This window comes from Camelina sativa, chromosome 17 (assembly GCF_030686135.1).
Source record: "Camelina sativa cultivar CO46 ecotype springtype chromosome 17, ASM3068613v1".
NCBI lineage: Eukaryota > Viridiplantae > Streptophyta > Magnoliopsida > Brassicales > Brassicaceae > Camelina > Camelina sativa.
Window position 1 is genome coordinate 33,680,125 of NC_141896.1, and position 27,398 is coordinate 33,707,522.

Below are 27,398 nucleotides of genomic sequence, written 5' to 3' on the forward strand. Positions count from 1 at the left end.
AGCAACTCGTCGATTATTCTCGTTTATACTTGTAACTCGTTTAAGTCGAGTTGTAATCCGTCCTTTTGTGTCTCGGCATCAATATAATAAAAGAGAACTTCGACCCTCTTTTGACCGAACTAAACATATTAATTGTGACTGATCTGGACATCAACATAAATGTACTTGCAAAATGTATATATAGATAGTAATAATCACATAATCAGATACTAAAATGGTAGATTATTTCCCGCATATGTTATGAATTAGATTTTAAATAAATATAAATAAAAACAAATATGGTATTTTTTTGAATCTAGGATTTACTTAACTAGGAGAGATCGACAAAATGTATTATCTAATATAGTTAAAAAAACCTAACCAAAGGTGCTTATACATTCATTCCCCCTCTATCTTTTTAAATTTCTGTCACTTCTCTCTCTACATCTTTAACCTCTTACTAACTTCTTTCTAATGGCGGCAGTGGCAGCTCAAAACCACAATCAACGAGATCAAATAACCGGAAATCCAAGTAATTTCGAATTTTTTGGTTTAAATGAGAGTAACATGTAACTGCTATATAGTTGGTATAAAATTACAGAAATTTGGGTTCTGTAATATGATTTGTTTTTTTTTTGTTGTTGATAGCAAAATAGTATCGTTATTTGCGAAGAAAAAAACAAACATAATTTAAAATTTGTAAGTATTGCAAGAAAAAAAAAAAAATTGACTTTCAAATAAAACAATAAATATGAACATATTTGACAGAAATATCATGGTAAAAAACTAAAAATCATCATCGTGTTGTTGAATACAAAAACAAAACCATTAAAAGGAGACACATGCATGATGCATGACATCTTCTTGAACTCATGAACATTACAGCGATAAAAAAACTCTCTCCCAAATGACCTTGCACGATACTCAAACCTTATGAAGACAGTGCGTATTTTATGGAGAGACGAAAGAAGAAAGTACACTCAAACCTTCAATATAAAATCTTAAATGTCTTCACCGTTATTGTCGTTGGCCTCCATGACATTATTAGAAGCGATATTAGCCATGATAGAGAAGAGGAATAAACTACATAATTTGCTTGTTAGAAAATACCATATTTTTTTTGTTAATTTTACATATTCTTTATTTAATAATATACAAATTTAACATTATTATTAATATATAAAGGGCTATTTAGGCCAGTAGTCAATTTGGGCAATGTTGTTAAGAATATAGCAGGGTAACCATCAAAATTAAGTGAGTAATCAAGGGGTGTGTCCAAATTACCAGTTTAGGCCCAACCTGGGCACACGCGCTGCGAAGGTGGCAAAATGAGGGGAGACGTGGCAGCCTATAAATTTAGCTGATATAGTGACCAAGCGGTAAAAGCATGTGCATCAGCGTATTTTTAGTTCATCCCACATAATTAAAATGTTAATTTTAAATCGAAATGAATGAATTATGAAAGAAACGTATCTACAAACAGGACGTATTTTCGTCCGTCCTTCATAACACGTGGCGGCGTGTAATAGGTTACAACGGCTGCTTCTGATTCCAAACCTTGTTTATGCCGAAAGCTTTTGATCTTCATCGAAACCCTTGTCTCTTCTTTTACAACAAGCTAATTCAAGCTTACTCTGTTCATGGCCATCCCCATGAATCAATCGTCCTCTACAATCTCCTCTCCCACAATGGTCTCCGAACAAATCACCACACTTTAAATTTCATCTTTGCAGCTTCTGCTTCGTTTTTGTCTGCTCGACCTTTACGGTTGCTTCATTCCCAGTTTTTCAGATCCGGGTTTGAGTCTAATTCGTTCTGCTGCACTGCTCTAATCACTTCTTACTCGAAGCTAGGAGCATTGTGTTGTGCATGCAGAGTGTTCGACGAAATGTCTAGCCGAGATGTACCGGTCTGGAATGCAATGATCACGGGTTACCAGAGACATGGTGATACGAAGGCGGCGATGGAGTTGTTTGATTCCATGCCTAGTAAGAACGTTACCTCGTGGACCACCGTCATTTCTGGTTTTTCTCAGAATGGGAATTACTCTGAAGCTTTATCAATGTTTTTGTATATGGAGAAAGACAAATCCGTGAAACCAAACCATTTTACTGTAGCTAGTGTTTCCCCGCTTGTGCCAACCTAGGGGAATTAGATATTGGCCGAAGGTTAGAAGGCTATGCTAGAGAGAAAAAGTTCTTTGATAACATTTACGTGTGTAATGCTCTTCTAGATATGTACTCAAAATGTGGAATGATTGATGTAGCGAAACGTTTGTTCGATGAAATTGGGAACCAGAGAAATTTGTGCTCCTGGAACTCAATTTTTTGTTTTGTTTCTTTTTCAGTTCAAAAGCATGTTGATTCCATTGTTCTTTAGAGTTCTAACACTTATGATTTTTCTATTGGTACTTTAGCGAGAAGGAGAAAAATCAGATGCAGTGATTGTCGGGTTGCTGCTAGCTTGTGTTCATGGTGGGATGGTAGTGAAGGGACAAGAATTGTTCAAGTCCATGGAGGAAGTTCACAAGGTTTCGCCAAAGCTAGAGCACTACGGATGCATGATCGATATCTTGGAACGTGTTGGGAAGCTGGAAGAAGCATGTGATCTCATCAAAACAATGCCAATGAAACCAGACGCTGTTGTATGGGGAAATCTTTTAGGTGCTTGTAGTTTCCATGGAAATGTTGAGATAGCAGAGATAGCAAGCGAGGCACTGTTCAAGCTTGAACCAACAAATCCAGGTAACTGTGTGATCATGTCGAATATATACGCTGCCAATGAGAAGTGGGATGGAGTTTTGAAGATGCGGAAGTTGATGAAGAAGGAAACGATGACAAAGGCTGCTGGTTATAGCTATTTTGTGGAAGTAGGAGTTGAAGTTCATAGATTCACTGTGGAAGATAAATCACACCCAAGATCTTACGAGATTTATCAGTTTCTTGATGAAATTTTCAGATTCACTTTGTAATTTTCAGACCAACTTTGTAATTTTCAAATTTTCAGGGGACCAACAGTGAGGGACACCAATGCTCATACCAAACTTAAAAAACTCTCAAAATAAGATTAATATATTTGAAGGACCAAAAATTGTCCTACACCAATGCACATGGCCTAATGGAAAACTGTCTAATCAGTAACATAACCTCCTACTAATTTTTATAGTGTTTGAATTTAAAATTTCTTCACATAGCCTATCACGTTTGTGTGTCAATAAATAGAGTAGTACTATCTCTTTCCATCTCCACAAAAAAACCTACACCTGCGAGTGTTATGTGTGATAGTAACAGCAGCTGGAAAGTGAAGGCATCTAATCGAGGTGTTAAGGTAGGAAGCTTTAATCTAACTTTCTCTATTAATTGCAGTCTCTTTTTTTTAAGGTGGAATTTTGTCTCTATGTCCAGATCAGGCCTCATATACTTTTCCATTTTTGGTAGTCCTATAAGAGCATACAGTGAATTAAATACTATTATCATGTCCACCAAAACAGTTCTTTAGTATTGGTATATGTTAGTTAAGTGTTTGTAACATATGCCATAATCTGCCCACTTATAGGAAAACATGTTGGATCGTTGTAGTACTTATACAACTTCTTCTTTCCTTTTTTTTATGTGTCAAATGTCAGCGAAGGATCAAGTTCGTGTTGTGCTGGGTAAGTGGGTAAGAGTTGATACCATGGTCTGGAACTTCGAACCTGAAACGCCACCTGGAAACAACTTTGTTTGTCTCCGCGATGGTATGTCATACAAACAACTGGTGGCCAAAGTGAAAGAGAAGCTTGTTCTGCGGGCGCATGAAGTTGTCATCAAGATGGCCTACCAGTTCCTGGGGTTGTTTGAGCTTGATGAGGGAAATGTATAACAGACGACGAGGAGGTTTGGGTGTTCATACGAATGCGGCGTTATATAGAAGAAGTTTACCACTGCGTGACCGTTGTTAACAAGACGCCGCCAAAAGAGCCTAGCCCACCGAGGTCTGAGAGGCGTTGGCTATGTTATCAGTCACAAAACAGCGATGTGGATTCAGATTCCGACTCAGAAGACATCTACTGGCATGAGTTTGCACTAGACGCACCCCTTCAGACACAGACGACGAAGCCACTAGGACCAACATTGACTGGGAAGGATGATATAGTCATGTCCTCTGTTCCTGCGATAACAGAACGTGGAGTAGTCATAAAAGAGGTAGGCGATACAACAACTAAGAAAACAAGAATTTTGGGTGATAGGGAGAAAGGGAAAGCTGTGGCTGACGCAATTGAAGATGGAACATCAAGCGACAGTGATGACGATGACTTTCAAATTGTTCCATTTTCCCAACCTGACAACCCAATGCTCGTTGAATGTAGTCAAGCTAGGACATGAGAGAAAGATGTTGGACCACAAGATGCGCTCACCAGACCTCTCTCAGAACCTACCTCAACTGGGAGCACCAATGGTATGGAAGGTGACATGGAAGTTAATTATGTTTCTATGTGGGGACGTGTGGAAGAAGCATTGCACACAATGATAACTGACATGAGTGACGATCCGGCGTTGTTTTGTCGTGATGCTCCACCATTATTCAATGATGGAAAAGGTGAATTTAAATGTCAATTAACAGTATGTTAATTCAAAAGTAGAAACCATGGTATAGTATGGTATTCATTTTAGATATAGTACTCACTCTCCATTTCCAATATCATATTGTTACAGGGGTTGACACAGCTTTGTCAGACATACAGTATGAAGGAGACAAGTTGTTTATTGGGCGAGTTTTCAAGTCAAAATCTGACTGCAAGATAAAAATTGCAATCCACGCCATCAATAGGAAGTTTCATTTTCGTACTAGTCGTTCAACCCCCAAGTTCATGGTGTTGAAGTGTGTGGGCAATACGTGTCCCTGGCGTGTTTATGCGGTGAAACTCGACGCATCTGAACACTTTCAAATTAGGCAGGCAAATCAGAAGCATACGTGCACAGTTGATGAGCATAGGTGTTACCATCGATTGGCGACAACACAAGCTATAGGCGAGATTATGCAGAGTCATTTTGTTGGTATCAAACGAGGTCCAAATGTAGCTGGAATAAGGAAAATACTACTTGATGAGTACCATATCAATATCTCGTACTGGAAAGCGTGGCAGGCAAGGGAGGTGGCAATGGAACTGTCTTTGGGTTCTATGGCTGGTAGCTACGCCCTCCTTCCAGCTTATATTGGTCTCCTCCAACAAACCAATCCTGGTTTGCTCTGTTACACAGAGCATGATGACGATCCAGATGGAGCTTGCGTGAAAGGGTACCAGTACATGAAGAAGGTGGTTGTTGTTGACGGTACTTCGATGAAGGCTCGTTATGGTGGTTGCCAAGACGAAAATTTCCAAATATTTCTGCATGCCTTTGCTATTGTTGACAGCGAGAACGATTCTGCGTGGGAATGGTTTTTCCGACGCCTCTCTACATTTGTCCATGACACAACCGAGTTAGTGTTCATATCTGATCGCCATTCAAGCATATATACATGCTTGAGGAAGGTAAATGGAAAGTAAATCGCCCTTTTCCTAATGTTGATTGTTTTAAATGCAATATATATATGGTTGGTTAGTTATGGTATTGTATATCCCCTGTTTTCAAGTTTATGTAGAGGCGCACCACTCCGATTGCACTGTTCATTTATGGCGAAATGTTCGTCATCTGTACATGCCTCAAACACTGGCTGGATTAATGTCTGCAGCAGCTAGAGCATTTGTGCTTGACGATTTCAACAAAAAGTTTCTGGAAATACAACGAGTTAACCATGGGTATGCTGCATATCTAGTTGACGTTGGTAAGTAAACATTTGGGTGGAAGTCACATGTCCTCTCCCTTACCTTAGAAAGCTCATCAGCTTCTGATTTTTGTTTTACTCTACATTTTGTAACAAGTTTCTCTCACTGGACAAAAGTTCACTCAACGGGTAAGAGGTACAATACAATGGACAGCAATATTGCTGAATCATGGAACCAAGTCCTGAAGGAAGCAAGAGAGTATCTTCTCATCTGCATGCTAAATTATATTAGGATGACGGTGATGGAATGATTTGCTGTAAGAAGAGCTAGGGCTGCCCGTTCTTCTTCTATGATAGCTCCAAAGGCTCAGGAAATTGTGGAGGAGAACTTTGAGAGTGCCATGGCCATGGCGGTGAGGCCAATTGCAACTTTGAGTTCCAAGTTCAGATAAGGAGTGGGGAATTTTTTACTGTGAAATTGGTTGAGGGAACTTGTTCGTGTAACGAGTTTCAGTGCTTAAGCATACCGTGTGCGCATGTCATCGCTGCAGCCAATCGACTTGGTGTTTCCATTGATACATTTGTTGACATTGCCTACTTTGAGGAAACAATAAGACACGTTTATGATGAGAAGATTTATCCTATCCCATCGGTTGGAGGAAACTCTATCGTGGAGACCGCTTCCGGTACCAAAGGTTACCTGAACCCACCATTTACACGTCGTCCACCAGGAAGGCCCAAAAAAATCAGGATATTGTCTCGTGGGGAGTTCAAGGTAAGGCCGGAAGACTATGTTCTGAATGATAAGCCACAAATTTTTTTTTTCACCGCTAATGTTACCTTCCTAACTTTGTTTCCCAGAGCCCATGTCCGAAGTCAACTAGGCGATGCTCACGTTGTTGTCGTACATGACACAACAAAGCCTCTTGCAAAAACGCCATCTAAGTAACTCAGTTAAGCCTTGGGGGTCGGCGTAGGTGTTCGGTGGACTGTTTTTTGGAGTGGGCAAATAAATAATGGAATAAGCCAGTGCAGGGAATGTATATAGTAACGGTGACTGGGGGCTACTTTTGGCTCAAAATACCATGGTATATCCAACTCTGGTATATACCCAAGTATTTTGAATTATATGCACCCCAACGTAATATTGTATCGGTGACTGGTGGCTTTTTTGACTCATAATACCATGGTATATCCAAGTATGGTTTATACCATTGTATTATGAATTATATGGACCCCAACATACGTATAATAGTACTGCTTGTGGTTGTGTAGTTGTGGAGGTGTAGATAGTGATGTAATGCCCATGAACACCAAGGTTTGTTCCCTTTGTAATATAAATGAAATCCCCAGGGTGGTTTAATGAACAATCTCTTTTTGTTTATCTTCGCTTCATTCTGAACCTTAAATAAGTCACAAAAATGGATCAAAAATAACTACCAATACCATGTCCAAATTCCGTTACTAGGATATCATCATGGTTGCTATTTCAGACATGTAGGAAGGACATATATTTATGGCTCAAAAAGAGTTGTGTAGAACTGCATTTATAGACAAATTCTGTTAAACACTACTGATCCTATATGATTCATTAGGTTATATCGTCATCCAAAGTTATTGTACGGTCGATTCCAATTAGCGTGTTCAAACTGTTTGTAGCGATACCCTAGATAACATTTTGCAAACCCAAACCGAATTGCCACCCTATTTGGTTCACTACTGTCTGTCAGTTGGAGCTAACCACACACAATAGGAGAGAGATTGACAATTGAGGCGACCAACCAAAATAGAGGGTGTCCTTATAACGTTACAATGTGGATAACAGAGAAACTAGTCAGAACCAGGACATACGTAAATAGGCCACGGGAATGTAAGGCTATGCATGTTTTACACATCTCCTTTGGGAGTGACGTTGACATTGAAAAATAGAACAACAAAAAGGAATGGAACTACTGCAAATGGAATAGAAAATTTAAAGAAAAAAATAGGAACGTCAACGACATGTTAAAATAGATCACCAATGATCTAAGAGGTACAACGTCTGCAACCAAGTATTGTAAGTGTCAAGACTCAGAGGATTCCAAGAAATCAATTTTAGTGTGCCCACAGAACAAAAGAACAGGTGGCGTTAAAACGCTTAATTTACTAAAGGGGTACAGGAGATGGCGAGAAAGCTTCAAAGGCCCCAACAACATATTGCTTCACAACTATTTGAACCTTCTTGAAATCAAGTTGCATGTAATAGGTGGCTAGGGAAGAAACAGCGTGAAGCTCGAGTAGAATCAGCGATGCAATCCCAACTAACGCTAGAAAAAAAAACAAAATGATGTGTCTATAAGATTGCACAAAGTAATAGGTTGCATCGCTGTGTGACTTTAATAATATCATTACCCCTGGAGGAGCAGCGGAATGGTAAAGAAGGCTGTAGGACAGCCGTACGATCAAGCCCCAGATTTCTCGTCTCCGCATTCACCACAAATTTCTGGATTAGATAAGAGAGCATTACAGTAATGTGTTCCATATAGGTATTGATTTGCTGGTCACTCAAACAAGATCTATTGCAGTTGAGGACAAGAACCTGCCATGCTTTCAAATCAATAACCAGAGCAATCCAGTGTTGGCGCTCTATCTGCATGGGGATGTATAGGATATTCACATCCGTAAGCCATTTTGGCCGCGTTAAGAAAGGTATGGCCGACAAGCTTGAGAAGCTAAAATTTACTTTATCTAGCGCTCTTAAAAAACAATTGTACTACCGGTATAGCATAGACAGAAAGGAAGCGGGTAAGAAATCAAACCGTTGTTTAGGAGAGGCATCGCGACGAGATTGGATGAACCTAATCAACAAATCTGCACCATGTTTGTAAACCGACGAGGAGTTTGTTAAAGTTTCAGATAGGGAAGAAACAAACTATAATGTCAAATAGGATAGAGCAAACTATATATACCAACTCATCAAGGAACGCCGAGGAGGCATAGATGTTAAGAAACTTTGTGTTGTCCACCAATATGCCACACAATAGTTCATATGACATGTGGTTGTGTCAACGATGGAAAATCAGAAAATAAGACACGTATAATTAACCATTTACAATAAGCACATTGATGTCTTACCTGGCCCTCTCCATTATTTTAAGAAATCCTTGAACCCGTTTCTCGTTGGGTGGGATGAATGCATCAAAACCACCAACTAAAATCATGGGTGCGGACAACTTCATTGCCTTTGAAGGTATATCATTTGATGAGTGTTGTGTACTCCTCGTCCGTTTCCTGACCTTTTTGTTTTTGGCAGCTGGTTCTTCAGTTGAGTCAATTTCAGTAATTTCTGTTTGTGTGACCGCAGCAGGGGCAATGTTAACACTACTACGGGAGCGTAGTCCTATGCGGGTTGGTCGGTTAACAGGTTTAACTGCAGATTTACCCTTCCTGGACGACCTTCTGCGACCAACTGTGAATCCTTCCTGAGTTAGATCAACAATGAAGTCTGGAGCATTTCTTCCCACTGCGTCAACCGGCTTCGTTGGACTTGGTTCCTACATTAAGAGTACTCCAGAGTTACATGGTAACAAACACAGTGAGTAAAGCTCATAAACCAACTCTATAGTCCTGCTTACATTGCCAGCAGGCAATGCTTCTTCGGTCTCTAGTTGAGTTAGTCATATAGAGAATGTGGGAGGGACAACGTCGAAGATGGTGGTTGCAGGCACATTGGGAGGTTTGAACTGACCTTCACTTTTGTTTTCAGCCTGAGACAATAATGGTTAATGAGATTAGTGGTCAAACGTAAGACGGTTGAAAGCGATTATGTGGCTAAGTTCCAAGAAACATATGTCACCTAAACTGTTTGATGTTGCATCCACATAGCTTGAACCGCCTATTGGTTTGGTAGTCTCCTGGTCATGGTAACCGGGACATCATATTAGTAATTGTGAACTTAATTGTATTTGATCATATACATAGCAAGGAAGCACAGAGAATGAGGGCATTGTGAAAAACAAAAAAACTTTGGTGTTAATATACTTCTCCCCACCCGCACCACCTGATACATTTGCTGCATTTGGTGCCCCTTCGATACTTTCTTTGAAGATTTTGACAAACCTTATTTCAAGCTTTGATATTTCTGAGGAGAAGAATGTCTTCAGTTCTACATTATTGGCCTGATGTAGCCGCAGAATGCGTTCTTCAAAAGCGCCACTGCAACCTCGATTAGTTTAGCCACATCATAAGGGAGACATCTACTGGACTCGGCAAACATTTTCGCATTGTTCCCAGTGGCGTTGGTTGGAACTTTATCTGTACAGACATTGTCTACATTGTCATCATCATCTTTTAATGGTGCCTCCTCTCCAACATCATGGACACCCGCAACATCTACACCACCACTCCATCTGCTGTGTTTGAAAAGATGATCATCTAACACAAGTTCCACAAGACAGGAAACTTCTTTATCATCCTCTTCGTCGGAGAAAGTGAGGCAAACATCGTCTGACATAGAGTTACTCAGCATCGAACAAACACGCGCCTACGAAATCAAAGGCAATGCTTAGATATATGTAAGAGGAAAATGAGAGGTGTGGTTAGGTGGATAGAAGGATCTAACATGTCCTGTTTGGTCAACTAAACGGGCCGATTGGACGTTGATAGTCAAAATCCTCTACACAACATTCTGCACAATATCTTCTACTGGAGTGGTTGGGTCGTGTATGTTAATTTCCATAGAAGGTCCTTGAATGATCGATGGACAACTCGCAACTGTAACTAGAACTAATGCGTGAGAGAACCCTTGAATGGCACATGTTTCTTGCGCTAACTGTTTGATGGTCCTCGCTTTTGCACTCCTAACAGTTTTTAAGAAAGAGTCTCGACCCCAAGGATACTTCAGGAAGGCGTCAGTATCCCCAACCATTTCCACATGTATCGGACTTATGTTAGTATTCCCACAGGTAGGACATAAGATGCCATCCACCAGAAGCATCAGAGCAAGTCGGAATCGAGTATCCGCATCTTTGTATTTCTTCCCCAGCAGCAGCTTCTGCAAAAGCCAAGTGACAGTTGGTTTAGGCTCACTGCCGAATAAAGATTTCCACATTGGTGAGGTGGAACTGCATCCTTTCTTCACAGCTTTTCCTTTCCTTTTTTCCAACTTGAACCCATCCTTCAAACAGTTCAAACCAGTTACAAGTGCGAAATCTTCTATAGCATACCTTATTGGTTTCCCCGCAAACACCCACCACAATTCATACTTTCTCTTGGTGACAAGCTGCCTTGCCAAGAGGTAATGCACAAACATGATAGAGAAAGTGTGGTTGCCCATTCCCATTAAACGACCAAACTGGGAACTAGCCAACTGTTCTAGATTATCATCATCTAATGCTTTTTTGATGTTTTCTATCCACCGCAAATTGAAGTAGTTGTTGACGCGGTTTCTTCCAGCCGGCTTACAACCACTCAGGAACAGACGCTGAGGTAAGCGACATTCCTCCATATTAGAAAGTCCTTGTAAAACAGTCAATCTAGGGCCAGGCGTTGCGTGAACACATCAAAGCACTGCAATAGTGTCGAAATGTTTTGTGAGCTCTGCCTAGACGAGTTAAACACAGTTGATTCTGATATTTGATTTTCACATAAAACTAATCACAGAAGTAATTATACTATCCACTCTGTCACATGTTAACTAAGCCATACCATTCATAAAATTAAAAAACAGATACACAAAACCCGTTAATTTCTCTGGGACACTAGCACTGAACCCATACCATTCACATCAGCCGCGTATTCGAGTTACCAACGAAGGGAAATAGTAAGCGGTTACGAAGAAATAGAAACGCAGATAACACTAGCGGCGCAAAATAAGAATAATTGGTAGATCTACAAACCCAGAAATACTGACCCTAATCCGCTGTTGAAACCCTGGCTACGATGGTAGACGAAAGCAAACCTCAATAGAAAGAAGGTGATTGCCGATTTAATTACTGAAACCCCCTAATTCGCTTCGCTCTCCTTACTGGTGGGGATCGTATCCGAGACTCTCGCTTTTAATCGCCGGTGAGCTTAAGAGTCAGAGAAGACAAACAATATATTTTCCTTTGTAACCTAACAGTTATGCCTTCGGCTTGGGTGGGATATTAAAGTGTGAAGTGAGGGTTGACAACTTTTCGACTTCAGCTAGGGACAAATAGGCAACTGTTGATCATGCAAGAAGACTAGTAAGGTAAATAATATAGAAAATATATGAATATCACCTTCTCTTGGTCATAGTGGTTAGTCAGTTAAATATAGTTTTTTTTTTGCGTTATTGCTGCCAAATTCCCATATATAAATTATAGAGTTTTCTAAGAGATCTATCACATTTGAAAACTCATCTCATGCTCTATACCACATTTAATAACTCTTTTCTTGCAATACCACAGCTTCATAATAGAATTACCTAAACACCCTTTTCTTTTTAATATCCTATTTCTTAAAACTAACCACTCCTTTATTTTTAGTATTCCCCTGTTATATCTTTCTTTATTATACTGTCTCTGTGTTGTCTTTTCAGTTTCCGTTTTCCATAATAATTTGAAATTTAAGCAAATTTAAGTAAATATCTTTTCCTCTCTCTATTTCTCATTTACGAAAAACTGATAAATACATATATTTGTTTCTTCCTTTCTCTCTAAACCTACATTTCCTTCTGTTCTCCAACCATCGCAGATGGAAACCAACACAATCGCTGACCCAGGAAACTCAGATCCGATCCCACCAGGATCCGGTTAGTTTGGTAATAACAACGGTGGACAAGTTCTTCTATTTTTCTGGGTTTTGCTTGTACTTTTAAATTTTATGTAAAGAAGATAAATGTAGATCTGGAGTCCACTACAAAGGAGAAAATGCTTTCTCAGTCACATTTGTCTCATATTTCTTATTCTATTAGCTTCTTTTGTGGACAAATTTAAACTTTGTTTTTTTGTCCATTATGTTAATTGATTCATATTATTTTATTTTTAGTCTACGACATTTGTTATCCACTGTAATATTTTTGTCTAGTATCTAAAATCTTGTCTACGAAAAATCTAGATTTTATCTACTTTAAATATTATTTTTTACTATGCATTTTATATCATTTTAAAGTATTACAAATATATATACATAAGTTTTAATAGACAACTTATAAGTAATGTCTATCATTTATTAGTCTACGGCACACTAATTTAAGGGTGATGGACAAACTTAAGAATAAATATTGTCCACCACTTATATTTTGTCTATTAAATATATAGTTAATTATTTGATAAACCAATTCAAAAAGTTATAAATATATAGTTACACACTTTTGTCGTGTCATACTTGTATTAAATGTGAAGTCAGACATATTATACTATGGCTGCATGTTCTCTTCTTTTTTATTTTTATTTTGTGTATATAACCACTCAAATAAAACAAACAACACAATTTCCAACTACTAAACAGAAGGGTAATTTTGACTTTTATAGTACTACTTGTGGTATAAAGGAAAAGGGATTTATGTTTGTGGTAGAAATGAAAAGTTTTATATCAAATGTGGTACAATGGGCAAAAATCCCTAAATTATATTAGGTTTTGAACCCACGCTACGCGTGGGTTTATTGATATATTTTGGTGAAAACTATATATGATTGTTGACAATTATGAAATATTATCTTATAGAAAACTTTAAATTACTATTAAGACCAAACTTTTATTTCAGATACACAAATTTTATAAACTATAAAAATCAGTTGTGCTAAAAAATAAAATCTGATCAAAAGAATCATGGATTTAACTGGACGTTCAGGAGAGGCAGATCAGACATTCGAACTGGTGACCTTACATATACTAAACCATTTATTTGACCACCAGACAAACGAAGCATATTTAGAATCATGAATTAATTTCGTTTTCTCATATTTAATTGACCGCTACCATCTATGTCTTCATGTTTTTTTTTCACTATTTTCTTACTATTCATATTCTTTCTCGTCATATTCATTGTCAAATTTTCATGATAATTGTCAGTATTACTTTTACCGGCCAGTTCTTCCTTATACTATTTTTCTTCCTCTTTGTCTTCCTCGTCAGCTTTCTCACATTCTTCCACTGAGTAATTATTTAAAACTGTTTTTTAGACTACCAGATAACTTGTTAACCCATCAAACTCGAACACAAAAATTATTGCCTATTTTCTCATAAAATTTCATGGATCAGCATAGTCACTACATGCACTCAATTATTAATATTTTCACATGTTTACTTACTCAGTTTTAGATCCACATATATTAAAACTTCTTGAACCAAAATTTTTAATACTACAAAATTACAAATTACTTGCAGAGAAATGTATTTGTCGTCGATCTTTTTTCTTTAAACACTTAAAAATTAACTCAAACAACATCAAATCAAGGTCTTGCAATGTCAATCCTTCTTTCTTAGACCCAAAAAATAAAAAAACTTACTGAAACAATATCAAATCACCTATAAAGTCATATACAAAAACATTTTTACTGTTCATGAGAAATGTAAAGCACAAAGAGAGATAATTAAAATATTTTCAAGATATTCAAAAATTAAATATATAATATTTAATAATTCTTAAATTTTTAAGTTTTTAGTAGAGTTTAAATATTTATAATATTTTAAAATTTAGATGTAGTTTAAATATTTATGACATTTTAATTTTTTTTAGAGTAAAATATTAATAATACTTAAACTTTTGATAGAGTTGAAATATTTATAATATTTTAAACTTTCTATGGGAGTATTTATAATATTTTTATACATTCTATAAATTTTAAATATTTATAACATTTTTGAACATTTAAAAGTTTCATTAGTTATAATATTTTATACTTTTTAAATTTGGACGCCTGATAAATCAAGCTTGCTGCGCATTCTTAGTTGGAAGCATATTAATCTTATTTATAATGGTTCTCAGACATTATCTAAAAATTTTATAGCTGATGTGGGACGTTGTACATACATTTATTTCTAAGTGTTTTAATATAAAATTGTTTTTTGTCAACAATGTTAAATATTGAGATGTCTGATTTTGATTAGTCGTTTTAAAAATCTTAATATAGAAAATTCTGTAAATTTAAAAAATGTTAATCAGTGACATGTTGAATCCCGATAGGTTGTTTAAAATCCTATGTGAACGCCTTAAAGAGCTTATAACTCCAACTTTTATTAGTATAGATAATTATAAAATTTTAAAATTTTAAAATTTAGACACATGAGAAATCAAGCTTCCTACTCATTCGTAGTTGGAAGCATATTAGTCTTATTTATATGGTTCTTATCCACTGTCTAAAAATTTTCTAGCCGATGTGGGATGTTGTACATATACTTATTTATAAGTATTTTAATATAGAAATTTTACATAATTTCAAAAATGTTAAATATTGAGATCTCTGATCCCGATTGGTTAATTAAAAAGTCTGAATATACAAAATTCTGGAAAATTTTTAAAAATGTTAATTAGTGACATGTCTAACCCCTACTGGTTGTTTAAAATCCTATGTGGACGCCTTAAAAGAGTTTATAGCTCATACTTTTATTTAGTATAGATTGTACGTAATATCGTTTGATAGACCTTTATTTGATTTTTTGTGTTTATAAAAATAAATTTACTAAAGAAAGACATCTATTTTATTAATTTCACAGCATTTTTGAGAAGAAGGCTTGGAATTCAAAGGTATTTACAACCAATGCCATTACCATAAAATATTTTTTATAAAAATAAAACAAAAAATCGAAATATGCAAAATAAGGTATGTTAATTAAATATTCTCCTATCAATCCAATATAATTTTCCTAAATTATCTCCACCTCTGAACCTAATTTTCTGCAAAACTAAACAAAATTTTCGCTTTTCCAATATAGAAAACTCTATATTCATTTTAATCAATCATATTCAATTACTTCAAATTTTTTAATTTTTAAAAAAATTCTTCCAGATTTTCCGTCTTTAATATATAGAAAATCTAAAGAGTTCCTCTACTAAATATAAAATAATCTATAACAAGATTTGTGGAAAAGTAACATTACCAAATAAAATCCCTAAAAAATACATAAAACAAAAAAATTTTAAATTCCTAAACAGTCAGATTTCTGTATAGATTAATTTTTATAAATGTTTTAAATATATTATTTAATAAACTTTAATAAATTTAAATTATTATGGGACAGGTTATGATCGATATTCTAATAAATTTAAAATTTCAATAATTCATCGCTACGAGATCAGTATATTATACTAAAAAGTAATAAATTTTTAAAGATATATAGTAAAACCTCTATAAATTAATACTCTTTAAATTAATACTCGCTATAAATTAATAAATTCTTCCGGTCCCGAGTTGGGCCAGTGTAAAAAATGACACATTTCGATAAATTAATAAGATAATATTTTTTTTCAGAAATCCTATGTAAAAATATGGTCCCATCAATATTATAAATTAATAATCAAGCTAATTTTGATATATATATATATATATATATATATATATATATATATATATATCTAAGAAAATCTAGTGAAATATGACTCTATTGTTGTTTCCATGTTCTTGAATTTGCATTCTTATTGGAGCTCATCTCTAATCTTTTTCAATGCCGTCTTCTCAAATCGCATCCAAAAATTATGGAGAATCATAAATGCGATAATTGCTTCCTTACATGTATTTGGTTCTAAAATTACCACAATATTCTTTGACTTCATCATTACCTTGAATGATAGTAACAATTTCTTCTAAACTCTAAACTTCTAACATTTATCATTTTTACCTAAACTCTAAACTTAACAATTACGATAGCCAAGATTATAAATTAAGAAAATTCTTTAATATTATGAATGATAAGAAAAGTATATTATTTTATAATATAATTTTTTTAAAATTATGAAAATTAAAAATCTCTTCATAAATTAATAGTTATCGATAAATTAAAACCTCTATAAATTAATAAAATTTTGTGGTCCCGACTTTATTAATTTATAGAGGTTTTACTGTATATAGAAAATATAGGCCTGTGGTGTACCGTTAAAAGATGGTCATTACAATTAAGTCTATCGGGATTACAGATTTTAGTAAGGTATGTCTGCGGTTGGCGGGTTGTCCCAAAAACTACAAATATAATATTAAAATAAATATATTATATATAAATAATATTTTTACATAGTTTTGTATATATAATACGTGAAATATATGATAATGTGAGGAAATTTAATTTATACCAATTAAGATAACTCCAAAATATTAATATTATAAGTTATTTAAAAATTTCTTTTTTTTCTTTGCCACTAACTTTTTTAAGAATAATTAATATAAAATCTAGGTTGAGGACATGCTTGAACATAACTTTAACGACCACTGTCTTAGTGGGTTGACCCGCTGCGGTCCATGAAAAAAGAAATGTGGACCGACTTGTTTGACACCTCTATATACATGATTATTATAAACAAACGGGTACAACTTAATAATATAAACGGATATTAATAAGTTTTGTAATGAATTCTGGCTCATCCTCCGAATATTTTTATCTTGGATTGGTGAAATTAATTTATAACAAAAATAAATTGTTGTGTTGTATATAAACCGCAGATTAAATAGTAGAATTAACAATCAAAATACAATTATACAATCTTAAATTTCAAATAAAACGTAAAAAATTAACTAACAGTTACAATTTAAAAATTAATGATCTTAGTAAAAAAAATAATTCCGCGGTATACTGCGGGTTAAAATCTAGTTTACCTTTTTTCTATACATTTTGAACACAACTATATTTGCTTGTTCGTCTAATAACATGAGATCAACTAATAAAGGAAAAAACTGGGACGCTGAGTTCTGTACTGGACAATCAAGGCAGAAGGAGTAACCATACCATCGGCCTTCCATAGACCACATCAGCTGCTCTTTTACGTTTCTAGGCATCTCTATTTGCAACACTCCCGTAGCTCTTTTTCAAAAATAAAAATAAAAAAACACTCCCGTAGCTATTGTCTTCATTAAGCTTCTGCGTGTTTTAAAAAGAACCTCAAAGCTCAAACCAAAGAGGTTCCATTCATCAATCAGAAAACAACTCCTCAAGAATTAAAAAGTTGTGCCTTCCTTTGTAATTTAAACAATATTGTTAACGGGATAAAGAAAATGAAAAATGTGGGGAAGAATGATAATGATGATTTACAGTTGAAAACTGCCTGTGATCATATACTGATACGGAAATGATCTATTCTTCTTGTACCACATCAAGATCTGTTTCCTTGCTAACTCGCAAGCTTCTTGGTAACTCATTACGTCCCATAGTCCACCGCTAGCTAATATAAGGCATTGTTCTTCTCTTCCTCGTGGCATAAACATCACTCAGGATCTGGTATTACATATGGCTCCAGATAGTCATCACCTGAAAACAAAAAAAAAAAAAAAACAGATTAATTTAGCAGGTAGTAATGATTCTCATACCTAGATAGTGTAAGAGCTCGAGCGTACAATATTTCAAGATTTGGTCTTGAACTTTCTGTGGAATTTCAAGTCGACGACTATGATCGAGACATTGTCTTTGCTTCTCTTTTGTAAAGCGAGTTTGGAGAGATAATCAGCCGCAGCTTGACAAGCGTGGTCTTCCCCTACACCTCTCTCAGCTAAAGGCAGTGCTCCATTCTTCTTGTGCCAAGCCAAGATCCGCTTCCTCGCAAAATCGCAAGCTTCTTGGTTACTCATTACATCCCAAAGTCCATCACTGGCCAATATTAGACACTCGTCCTCTCTAGCTCGTGGCATAAACATCACCTCGGGATCTGGTCTTACATATGGCTCCAGATATTCATCACCTGAAAACAAAAAAGCAGATTGAAACGGATCTAATGATGTTGGACTGTAACAGTTACTACAACTCAAGAAATGTCTTGAACAGCTAGTAATGAGCCTAATCTCTAAAAAAAATTCTTGAACGTCTATTATATCAACAAACTGAACTATAAAATTTGAAATTTCTGTTACCACTTTAAGAACGAAATCAGTGTTTCCAACAAATTGAACAAGAAACACGTTTCTTTTTTTCTATCCAACAGGTTAGGAAGGTGAAAGGTGTGAGAGTGGATGTACATCAATATAGAAGAAATGGTGAACTGTAACCTACCAATGGACCTCGACGTGTTGAGAACGCCAAAACTTGATCTGGCGCCTTGCCATTGTACAACTTTTCCTCCAGTTTTCTCTATTCTTGCATACTCGTCCTCTCTCTCTGGCTGCAAAAGAGGGTAAGACATTTATTTTTTATTTTTTTTATTGAATATAATGTTAAATTAAACTCAAAAGAAAAATTGCTTTTTTACAACTAGTGCAACATATGGCTGAAAAAAACTTTCTCGGATTGTTTTAAAACACGATTGAGGGAAAAGGAGGATATTTTACTCTGTGGTCAACTGATAAATGCATAGATTCTTTGCCTCGCAATAAAACCACTCTTGAATTACCACAGTTGGAAACAATTATATGTGATGAGCAAACCAATGCTACTACGGCAGTGGATCCGATGGACTCAGGGACAACAGCCTCAAGAACATTATCAGACGAACCAGTACTGGGACGACTGCTGATTTTCCCTGCGACCTCATCAACGACCCTTAGAAAACAATTGGTGAAGACTTTCTTCCACTGGACTTGCCTACTCTCACTTAATTCACTGTTGCATAACTTAACTTTAATGCGCTCAATTTCTTCAGCCAAAGCAAAGTGGATTCTATCACGACAGTATTCAGCAACCTGCAAGAATCCATTTCCAGCAAAGTATTTTTTATTCATTTACTAGCAAGAGAGGTGCTCATCCTCAATTGCTAAATCAAAAGAATAGCAATTACAGCATACCTGAGATCCGCCATGGCCATCATATACACCGAAAAAATGACAAGGGATGTGTGTGAGACTTGGATTCATCCCCTCATGATCTCTCATAAGCATTTCAATGGGTATTTTCAGAAAATGGGGTAAAGCTATAACAGAATCTTGCATTTGAGGTCTGTTTCCATCAACGGAAATTGTGCCCCACAAAGGTATACACTCTAATTCGTAGTCACTCCTGCTTTCTTTCGTGACATGACTCTTTTCTTCAGGAACAATGATTACCTTCGAAGCTGTCACGTCAGAACCAACAGCCATATTAACATTGCGATAATCAACTGCTTTCTTATCTCTTGTAACTCCCACATCCGTAGATGCTTCTGCTACTTCCGCTTTGTCCTTAGCTCGTTGACTTTCAAGTTTCTGCAAGACTCGTTCCCACTCGTGTCCACTTTTCCCACATAGAAATGAGCCGAGTACTTTAAGAGATAAAGGAATTCGGCCAGCAAGTTGGACAGCACGAACCGAGAGCCGTTTGAAACTAGTAGAAGGGGCTGGCTCGTTGAAAGCAAACTGATAGAAGAGTTGAAGAGCTTCATGGACTCTCAGACACTTGACTTCATATAAATGTGTTAGGCCATTTGCTACAAGAAATTTCTCGTCTCTGGTCGTCACCATAACTCTACTCCCTGAACCAAACCAAGTGGCGACTTTCTGAACATCCTCTATCTGTTCATTCTTATCCACACCATCAACAATGAGCAGCACTTTACGGTTTCGAAACCTTGCTTTGGTAACATCAAAGCCATTTTTGGAACTCCTTACTCCTAAAGCCTCTCTTTGGATATTATTCCACAGCAGCTCTTCATGTAAACCTGATGGACCACGGTCTTTATAAATCTTTCCAATATTCTCCAGGAAAACATGGATATGGAAATATTGCATGGTCTCCTTGTACACACATCTTGCAAGGGTCAATTTGCCAACCCCTCCTACTCCCCAGATGCCAACTATACGAACTTCATTTTCAGATTGTAACTCCATCAATCCACTCACAGCCTTCAGGTGACACTCCATCCCTACACAGTTGAATGCAGTGTTCCCCGGCAGAGACTTATCCTTCTCATTTGATACATTGAAGCTGCTTTTCTCTGTTCCTAAAGTGTTTTCATCAGACGATCGTTCGTATTTAGACAATACCATTTTCCAGTCTTCCTCAAGTCTACCGAGATCCAACTGACGCATCAGAGCTACTTCTCTCTGTTCCTGTAGTGCATTCATCAGATGATTGCTCGTATCTGGACAATATTGTTTCCCACTCTTCTTTAGGTTTAGCACATAATTCTGAGCCGACTGCAGCAATCACTGAAGGATAACCATTGCCAATCTTAATCGCACGAGCTAAGAACTGTTCATAACCTTCAAGAGGAGCAATATCCTTGAAAGCGTGGAGGTTCAAGAGTTCTAGAGCTTCATAGAATTCTAGGGATTCAACTTGGTACAAAAGTGTTACCCCGCAGGCAAGAAGCAACTTCTTGTCTAGGCAGGTTACAATGACTCTGCTCCCTGGACCAAACAGTTTAATGTACTCCCTAAGGATATCTAGTTTTTCAATTATATCAACACCGACAAGAACGAGAAGTACTCTTTGGTCTGTGAGCCATGCTGTGTCATCAGGGGAGATCATGTGCAGACTACCCGATGCTTGAAAAGCTGTGTTTGAAGCAATTCACTTAAAACCAAAGCGTTGTGGCCGTGGCTGTGTTGGATGATATTGACATCTTCAAGTAGAACACAGACATCAAAAGAGTGAGATATCTCTTGATACACAATCTTGGCAAGCGTTCTTTTGCCAAGACTTGCCCGACCCCAAATGCCAATCTCGCGTACTTCATCATACTTAGCATCCAAACACAACAATTCATAAAGTCGTCTCATGCGGAGATCCATCCCCACAAGGCCACGGAATCTAGAAGAGGTCAACTTATCCCAAATGTCATTTGTGATTTTCAGGATCAGCTCCGCATCATCCTCCCTATCAAGGCAATGCCTAAGTAAGACATACAAAATTGACTCTTAAAACGAAGAAATTGCATTCGAGATTTTCATGTCGTGGAGATACCAATTGTTTGACTGCTCGCCGGAGATGCATGCCAGCTCCATCAGTGCATTCCTCCACGCCGTCGCCGATAATTCCACCTGATCAGTGCAGACTTCTTCGGCCTGTCTTTTAACATCCGAGTCATCTACTCCGTAATAGACTGGAAAGACTGTAAGGTAACCGTTACGCAGATAATTTAGAATCTCTTCGAGCTCTCTCAGGACCGAAGGCGAAGAGACATAGTTCTTAGATACGACGACGATTGCAACTTTCGAGGCTCGGATAGCCGCCAGATGAATCTCAGAGGGTTCCAGGTTCAGCTCGGTTTCACCTTTGAAAGTTCGAATGCCCTTTTGTTCCAACGAACGGTAGATATGGCTGACAAAAACTCTGCGAATTTCCTCCCCTCTGAAACTCACAAACACGTCGGACCCGGTGCTCGGAGTCGGAGATAAAGCCATCAAGAGAGAAAAATTGAAATCGCAGATGAGGAAAGTCGTTTCTTTGATTTTATTCCTTCCTCGTATAAGTATAAACAAACCAACCAACCTACTGTAGTAGGCGTTGACTTTTAATCTAAGAAGTTTAAATCTCCTAATTTTCCACACCAGAGCATAGCAGAGCAAATGGCTTCGTCTTCCTCTTCGCGCTACGGTGTGTTCCTGAGCTTCCGAGGAACTGATACTCGTAGAACCTTTGTCAGCCATCTTCACAAAGCCTTAGTTAACCGGGGAATCGTCACCTTTAAGGACGATGTGAAGATTAGAACGGGCGATCCTTTTCCCCACGAAATCCTTGAAGCTATCCAAGATTCGATTTTTGCAGTCATTGTTATCTCGGAGAATTTCACTTCTTCAAAGTGGTGTTTGATCGAGCTCCAATCGATAATGGAGCTTTGGAGCTCAAAAAAACTCATCGTCTTTCCGATCTTCTACGGAGTGGAGCCCTCTGATGTCAGGAAAGAGGAAGGCCATTTCTGGGAACCGCTTAAATTGCACATGTGTAACTCATTTGCAGAGGAGGTTCCTAAATGGAAAGAGGCTCTCACCAAAGTCTCCTATCTCAATGGAAAGGATTCTAGAAAATTGTAAGTTCTTTCTTCTGCAAACACATATATAGGAGGATTCCACATCTTTGACTAATTTAGTTAAAGTTAAGGAAAATCATGAAGCTACTTTCTTTCATTTTACATTTCAGCAAGGACGATGCTGCAATGATTGACAATATTGTTAGTGATATTTCGACTCGGTTGTCATCTATGCTGCCTATTGAATTTGCGGATGTTGTTGGAATGAATCCTCACATGGAGAGGCTGGATTTTATATTAAATATTAGATCAGAGAAGGAGGTTCGTATGATTGGCATTTGGGGAATGGGTGGCATAGGCAAAACCACCATTTCCAAGTATCTCTTTCACCAATACTCTGGAGGATTTTCAGCTCGTTGTTTCATACAAGACGTTTGGAAGATTTCTAGCAGCTTTGGTCTCGGGGGTTTACAGGAAAAATTTGTTTCTTCTATCCTGCCTGAAGAACATGTCAAGCTCTCCACGGTTGAACACGGACACCACCATATTAAGTCTAGGCTTGGACACCAAAGAGTGTTTGTTGTCCTTGATGGTGTTGACAATGTGGATCAGATACGAGCTTTGGTTAAAGAGAGTAGCATGTTTGGCCGAGTAAGCTATATCATCATAACCACAAGAGACCGAAGCTTGCTCAAAACATGTGGCATTATAGACAGAGACTTATATGAGGTTAGCTGCTTGGAAAGCACTGATTCTCTCCTCCTGTTTAAACGGTTTGCTTTTGAAGGAGGAACTCCACCTTCTGATATTTATGAACAACTCTCACTTCGAGCTTCTCAGCTTGCTCATGGTCTTCCCTTTGCCCTTGAAGCTTTTGGCTTATGTTTCCGTGGAAAGACTACAACAATTGAGTGGGAGGATGAGTTAAGGAGATTAGGAACGACTCCTCATGAAAGCACCATTAAAATCTTGAAGATTAGCTACGACGACTTGTCTGCAATAGAAAAAAACGTTTTTCTTCATGTTGCATGCCTCTTTAATGGAGACTCGATCCTAAGTCTAAGAGCTCTTTTTGATAGCTTTGAATTTGGGATAGAAGTGTTGTCCGAGAAGTCTCTCATTAACATTTCAACTGATGGATATCTGAAGATGCATGTTTTAGTTGAGAAAATGGGAAGGCAGACTGTGCGTCAAGAATCCAAGAAAAAGCCTCATAAACAATTAATTTTGTGGGATCCTCGGGAAATTTCTAAAGTACTGGGACATAACTTGGTGAGCCTCATCATACATATTTGTATATCTTTCTTTTACTTTGATTTTAATGGTTTCAAGGTATGATTTCTTTTTTCTTTATGTCAAGTGACATTGATATTCTTATTTTCAGGGGACAAACCAAATTCAATGCTTAGCACTGCACATGTGTGAGATGCGTAGAAATTTAGCTATAAGCTGTATTAATTTCTTGCCGTTGTATAATCTCAAGTATTTAAAGTTCTACAAGCATCTGGATGATACAGACTCCAAACTGCAATTTGTTTCAGAAGATAATATACTTCCCCCTGACCTTGAGCTTAGGTTGCTTCATTGGGACGCATATCCGTTGACAACACTTCCTTTCGATCTACACCTAGAGTGTCTTGTTGAACTCAAGTTCCGGTACAGCAACCTCGAGAGCCTTTGGGAAGGGACACCGGTAAATTATCTAAGAAAATGATACCTAGTTTGATATAGCAATTTGAGTATCAAAAATCCGTCCATAAAAATCTTTTTTAAGTTTTCCGTACACTTTTTTGGTCTCTTTTCAGGAGCTTGGGAACTTGAGGAGACTAGATGTGACGGGGTCTAAGAATCTGAAATATTTTCCAGATATTTCAATGGCCAAGAAGCTGGAGGACGTGTCAATGAATGATTGCGCGAGGCTGGAACAATTTCCAAGGTACATTGGTAGCTTATCTAGTCTAGGAAAACTCCATGCAATCCATTGTCCTGGTCTTCAAAGTCTCAAGATTAACATTATGGCAGCGACAACCATTACAAAACCAAGAGTGATGTGCTGTCCACAAATTATACTGGCGTTTCCCAATGAAGTTGAGCCACTGCAATGTCTTACAAATCTATCCATAGAAGGGAAAATAAAATTTTGGCTTGAACAGCTAGAAGGAGATGCAGATCACTTTTCTTTTGATTTGGAGAGATTTATCCCATATAAGTTGATGATGCAACCACTGCCACCTCGCCTCAAGTCAAATTTCCGTGATTTCGTTTGCCTTGAGATCAAGCGGAACAACTACGATGAGAAGGACCTGCCTTTCAGGTGCCACAGCTTTTCAGACTTCCCTCTTTTGACAGAATTAAATCTCATCAACTTGAATCTTGAAAACATCCCATCAAGTCTTGGTGAAATGCATGCTCTAGAGAAATTGAATTTCAGCGGAAATGACTTCAAAAGTTTACCTAGAACCATGAAACAACTCCAGAAGTTGAAATATCTGGACCTCCATAACTGCTGCAAACTAGAAGCATTGCCACCACTAACTCAAGTAGAGACGCTTATACTTTCCAACTGTATCAACCTCCGATCATTGCTAGAACTCCCTAATCTACTAGAGGATCATGGCATACACCATTTGCTTGAGCTTGAGCTTGATAACTGTAAAAACGTTCAATCACTTTCGCACCAGCTCAGCCATTTCACCAATTTGGAAAAGCTAGACCTCAGCAAACACGATTTTGAAACAATGCCTGCTAGCATCAAAGAGCTATCCTCGTTAAGAACTATTAGCCTGAACAGTTGTAGGAAACTCAAATCATTGGAAGATCTTCCATTAAGCCTTAAATGTCTCTACGCACATGGCTGCTACTCACTGGAAGGTGTAACCCTTTCATATGGACATTATTTAGAAGACTTTGATCTTGATCATTGCTTCCATTTAAAGCTAGATATTCTTCTAATTACTTGGTCTCCAACTAAAAGCCGTAGCAAAAAGGTAAATTCTCTAGCTCTTTTCTTTTTGAGACCGGTCTAACCTAAGCTGGTGAGTGGTGAATATTTCAATAATTCAACTATTAAGCTTTAGTTCTTTTTTCATTTTGTTTCTTGTATAGGTACCAGGTTGCTGCTTCCCAGAAGCTGGGATGCCAAATTTATGTACATGAATGTGTGTGCAGTTCAGAGACATGTACCGTTTTGTATAGTTTCAAGGCTGATAACTTGATATAAGTTACTCCCTGTTCAAGGGGTCCATTGCCTCTGTTTTTCTCTTGTTTCTTGAATCCTACTATTTGGGAGGGTTTTTTAGACGATATGTAGGAGTGAATAACTGCCCTAATGTAAAAGACATAGGAAATCATTGAGTCGATACTTTTTAGCCAGATATAGAATTAGATCGAAGAAAATCCGGTTGATTTAAAATGGGGAGAAGGATCGTTCACTTTGGAGATTTAAAGATGGTAGCTACAAGAAAAGTTTCTCGTCACAACAAACATGGAAACATATAAAAGAGATCAACCCGAGTTGTGAATGGTACAGAGGAGTTTGGAATTGGTTCCCTTTCTCAACACCAATGTATTCATTCTTAACTCTTATGAACCAACTATTTGCTTGAGAATTAAGAAACGATTGAAAGCTTAGCTCCCTCTTAACCCTAATACTGAAAATGCAAAGAACATGTCTGTTAAAATTTGAGAAATTGAAGTACATAACAAAAGGATAGCTTGGAGGACATTTTGAGACTACGGAAGGACAAACTAAAATAGTTGTCCATTAAACGTTGAAAGTCTACAACAGACAACATCTTGTCCTAAAAAAGTTGTCTATTAAATGCTATCACAGAGTTTTCAAAGTGAAACGATATATATATATATATATATATATATATGTAGAGATCTCTCATGCGGCAGAGCACAGAGATAAGATGAGGAACTCTTTGTCTCCATTTGCACCACGCCGAACGGTGGTGGCTCAAGAGAACAGCCTCTGCGATCTCTGAGTTCCGACTACACAAAGCCTCGTGCGGAGGAATCCAACCGGAGGCGTTTTAGAGCGTTACATCAGCCCCGGCGGAAGCGATCGTCTTCACCGGTGCGAAAACACTCACCGAGATGTCTCTCAAAAAGGAACGTCACGACAGTCTAGGACGGCGGAGATTCACTCCGCGACTCGCTCTTGGCTTACTGAGTTAGACTCGCTGTAGATTTGGTCTGGTTCGGTTAGTTTAAGCAATGACGAAACAAAGAAAAAAAAAAGAGTAGGAGAGATGAAGAGCTCGAGAATAAATGCACCAAATAATAAAAAAAAAAAAAAAGAGTAACAAAACAAGAGAAGACAGGACAAGGACATACACGTGCAGCTATACAAAATTCAAATTATTTATTTTTAGTGAAAATATACCAGTTTGACACAAATTTGACAATTAATTATTAGATTAATACTCCATCCTATCTAATGACTAGAATGACAAAAATTATAGGTAAAAAGACTAAAAACCCAGAATTTTTTTTTTATTTTAATTTTTTTTAGAAAAAACGAAAAACCAACAAAAAAAAGAGTATTTGATATTTTGATTTTAAAGTATGATTAATGAAAAAACAAAATGTTTAAAAATATGATGTTTATATTTCTAATATAATTTATAAAAATAAAATATGATTTAAATTATAACTTATAAATTTAATATTCAAAAAATTGTTTATAAAAATATTATGTATAAAG

The 27,398-nt window shown here is 37.0% G+C and overlaps 6 protein-coding genes and 3 pseudogenes across 6 annotated transcripts; 4 read left to right on the forward strand and 5 right to left on the reverse strand.

Annotated features, from left to right (window-relative positions):
- Positions 1 to 453: 453 nt before the first annotated feature.
- Positions 454 to 2,950, forward strand: LOC104759838 (pentatricopeptide repeat-containing protein At5g08510 pseudogene; annotated as a pseudogene).
- A 1,501-nt stretch (positions 2,951 to 4,451) lies between these two features.
- Positions 4,452 to 6,673, forward strand: LOC147924681 (uncharacterized). The gene is made up of 5 exons (XM_087496883.1): positions 4,452 to 4,561; positions 4,672 to 5,491; positions 5,604 to 5,784; positions 6,082 to 6,137; positions 6,239 to 6,673. Exons 1-5 carry the CDS (start codon positions 4,452 to 4,454, stop codon positions 6,671 to 6,673), a joined length of 1,602 nt encoding a protein of 533 aa, XP_087353009.1.
- Positions 6,674 to 7,869: 1,196 nt separating this feature from the next.
- Positions 7,870 to 11,209, reverse strand: LOC147924682 (uncharacterized; annotated as a pseudogene).
- A 7,006-nt stretch (positions 11,210 to 18,215) lies between these two features.
- LOC104758150 (protein phosphatase 2C 7-like) lies at positions 18,216 to 19,745 on the reverse strand. The gene is made up of 4 exons (XM_010480971.2): positions 19,587 to 19,745; positions 19,134 to 19,484; positions 18,859 to 18,967; positions 18,216 to 18,550 (listed from the first exon to the last, which is right to left on the reverse strand). The coding sequence occupies exons 1-4, from the start codon at positions 19,728 to 19,730 to the stop codon at positions 18,216 to 18,218; spliced, it is 939 nt and encodes a 312-aa protein (XP_010479273.1). The 5' UTR covers positions 19,731 to 19,745.
- A 46-nt stretch (positions 19,746 to 19,791) lies between these two features.
- Positions 19,792 to 20,762, reverse strand: LOC104759839 (disease resistance protein CHS1-like). Its single transcript, XM_087496884.1, has 2 exons — positions 19,845 to 20,762; positions 19,792 to 19,797 (listed from the first exon to the last, which is right to left on the reverse strand). The coding sequence occupies exons 1-2, from the start codon at positions 20,760 to 20,762 to the stop codon at positions 19,792 to 19,794; spliced, it is 924 nt and encodes a 307-aa protein (XP_087353010.1).
- A 19-nt stretch (positions 20,763 to 20,781) lies between these two features.
- LOC147924683 (disease resistance protein CHS1-like) lies at positions 20,782 to 21,246 on the reverse strand. Its single transcript, XM_087496885.1, has one exon. It carries the CDS (start codon positions 21,244 to 21,246, stop codon positions 20,782 to 20,784), a length of 465 nt encoding a protein of 154 aa, XP_087353011.1.
- LOC104759840 (toll/interleukin-1 receptor-like protein) lies at positions 21,243 to 22,121 on the reverse strand. The gene is made up of 2 exons (XM_087496886.1): positions 21,682 to 22,121; positions 21,243 to 21,609 (listed from the first exon to the last, which is right to left on the reverse strand). The coding sequence occupies exons 1-2, from the start codon at positions 22,119 to 22,121 to the stop codon at positions 21,243 to 21,245; spliced, it is 807 nt and encodes a 268-aa protein (XP_087353012.1).
- A 165-nt stretch (positions 22,122 to 22,286) lies between these two features.
- On the forward strand, positions 22,287 to 22,751 carry LOC104759841 (toll/interleukin-1 receptor-like protein pseudogene; annotated as a pseudogene).
- Positions 22,752 to 22,951: 200 nt separating this feature from the next.
- On the forward strand, positions 22,952 to 25,843 carry LOC147924684 (putative disease resistance protein At4g11170). The gene is made up of 4 exons (XM_087496887.1): positions 22,952 to 23,959; positions 24,072 to 24,380; positions 24,493 to 25,674; positions 25,793 to 25,843. The coding sequence occupies exons 1-4, from the start codon at positions 22,952 to 22,954 to the stop codon at positions 25,841 to 25,843; spliced, it is 2,550 nt and encodes an 849-aa protein (XP_087353013.1).
- The last annotated feature ends 1,555 nt before the right edge of the window (positions 25,844 to 27,398 follow it).

What these genes read in the sequence shown, in the direction of transcription:
- LOC147924681 (XM_087496883.1), top strand. Translation starts at nt 4,452, where the DNA reads ATGTGGGGACGTGTGGAAGAAGCATTGCACACAATGATAACTGACATG. An exon ending in TATATACATGCTTGAGGAAG is followed by an intron (nt 5,492 to 5,603) that starts GTAAATGGAAAG and finishes GTTTATGTAGAG; the next exon opens with GCGCACCACTCCGATTGCAC. An exon ending in AGAGTGCCATGGCCATGGCG is followed by an intron (nt 6,138 to 6,238) that starts GTGAGGCCAATT and finishes AACGAGTTTCAG; the next exon opens with TGCTTAAGCATACCGTGTGC.
- LOC104758150 (XM_010480971.2), bottom strand. Translation starts at nt 19,730, where the DNA reads ATGCAAGATTCTGTTATAGCTTTACCCCATTTTCTGAAAATACCCATT. An exon ending in ATTTATCAGTTGACCACAGA is followed by an intron (nt 18,968 to 19,133) that starts GTAAAATATCCT and finishes CCTCTTTTGCAG; the next exon opens with CCAGAGAGAGAGGACGAGTA. An exon ending in CAACACGTCGAGGTCCATTG is followed by an intron (nt 18,551 to 18,858) that starts GTAGGTTACAGT and finishes TTTTGTTTTCAG; the next exon opens with GTGATGAATATCTGGAGCCA.
- LOC104759839 (XM_087496884.1), bottom strand. Translation starts at nt 20,762, where the DNA reads ATGGTATTGTCTAAATACGAACGATCGTCTGATGAAAACACTTTAGGA.
- LOC147924683 (XM_087496885.1), bottom strand. Translation starts at nt 21,246, where the DNA reads ATGATCTCCCCTGATGACACAGCATGGCTCACAGACCAAAGAGTACTT.
- LOC104759840 (XM_087496886.1), bottom strand. Translation starts at nt 22,121, where the DNA reads ATGGCTTTATCTCCGACTCCGAGCACCGGGTCCGACGTGTTTGTGAGT. An exon ending in GGCGAGCAGTCAAACAATTG is followed by an intron (nt 21,610 to 21,681) that starts GTATCTCCACGA and finishes TGTCTTACTTAG; the next exon opens with GCATTGCCTTGATAGGGAGG.
- LOC147924684 (XM_087496887.1), top strand. Translation starts at nt 22,952, where the DNA reads ATGAATCCTCACATGGAGAGGCTGGATTTTATATTAAATATTAGATCA. An exon ending in AAGTACTGGGACATAACTTG is followed by an intron (nt 23,960 to 24,071) that starts GTGAGCCTCATC and finishes TCTTATTTTCAG; the next exon opens with GGGACAAACCAAATTCAATG. An exon ending in CTAAAAGCCGTAGCAAAAAG is followed by an intron (nt 25,675 to 25,792) that starts GTAAATTCTCTA and finishes TTTCTTGTATAG; the next exon opens with GTACCAGGTTGCTGCTTCCC.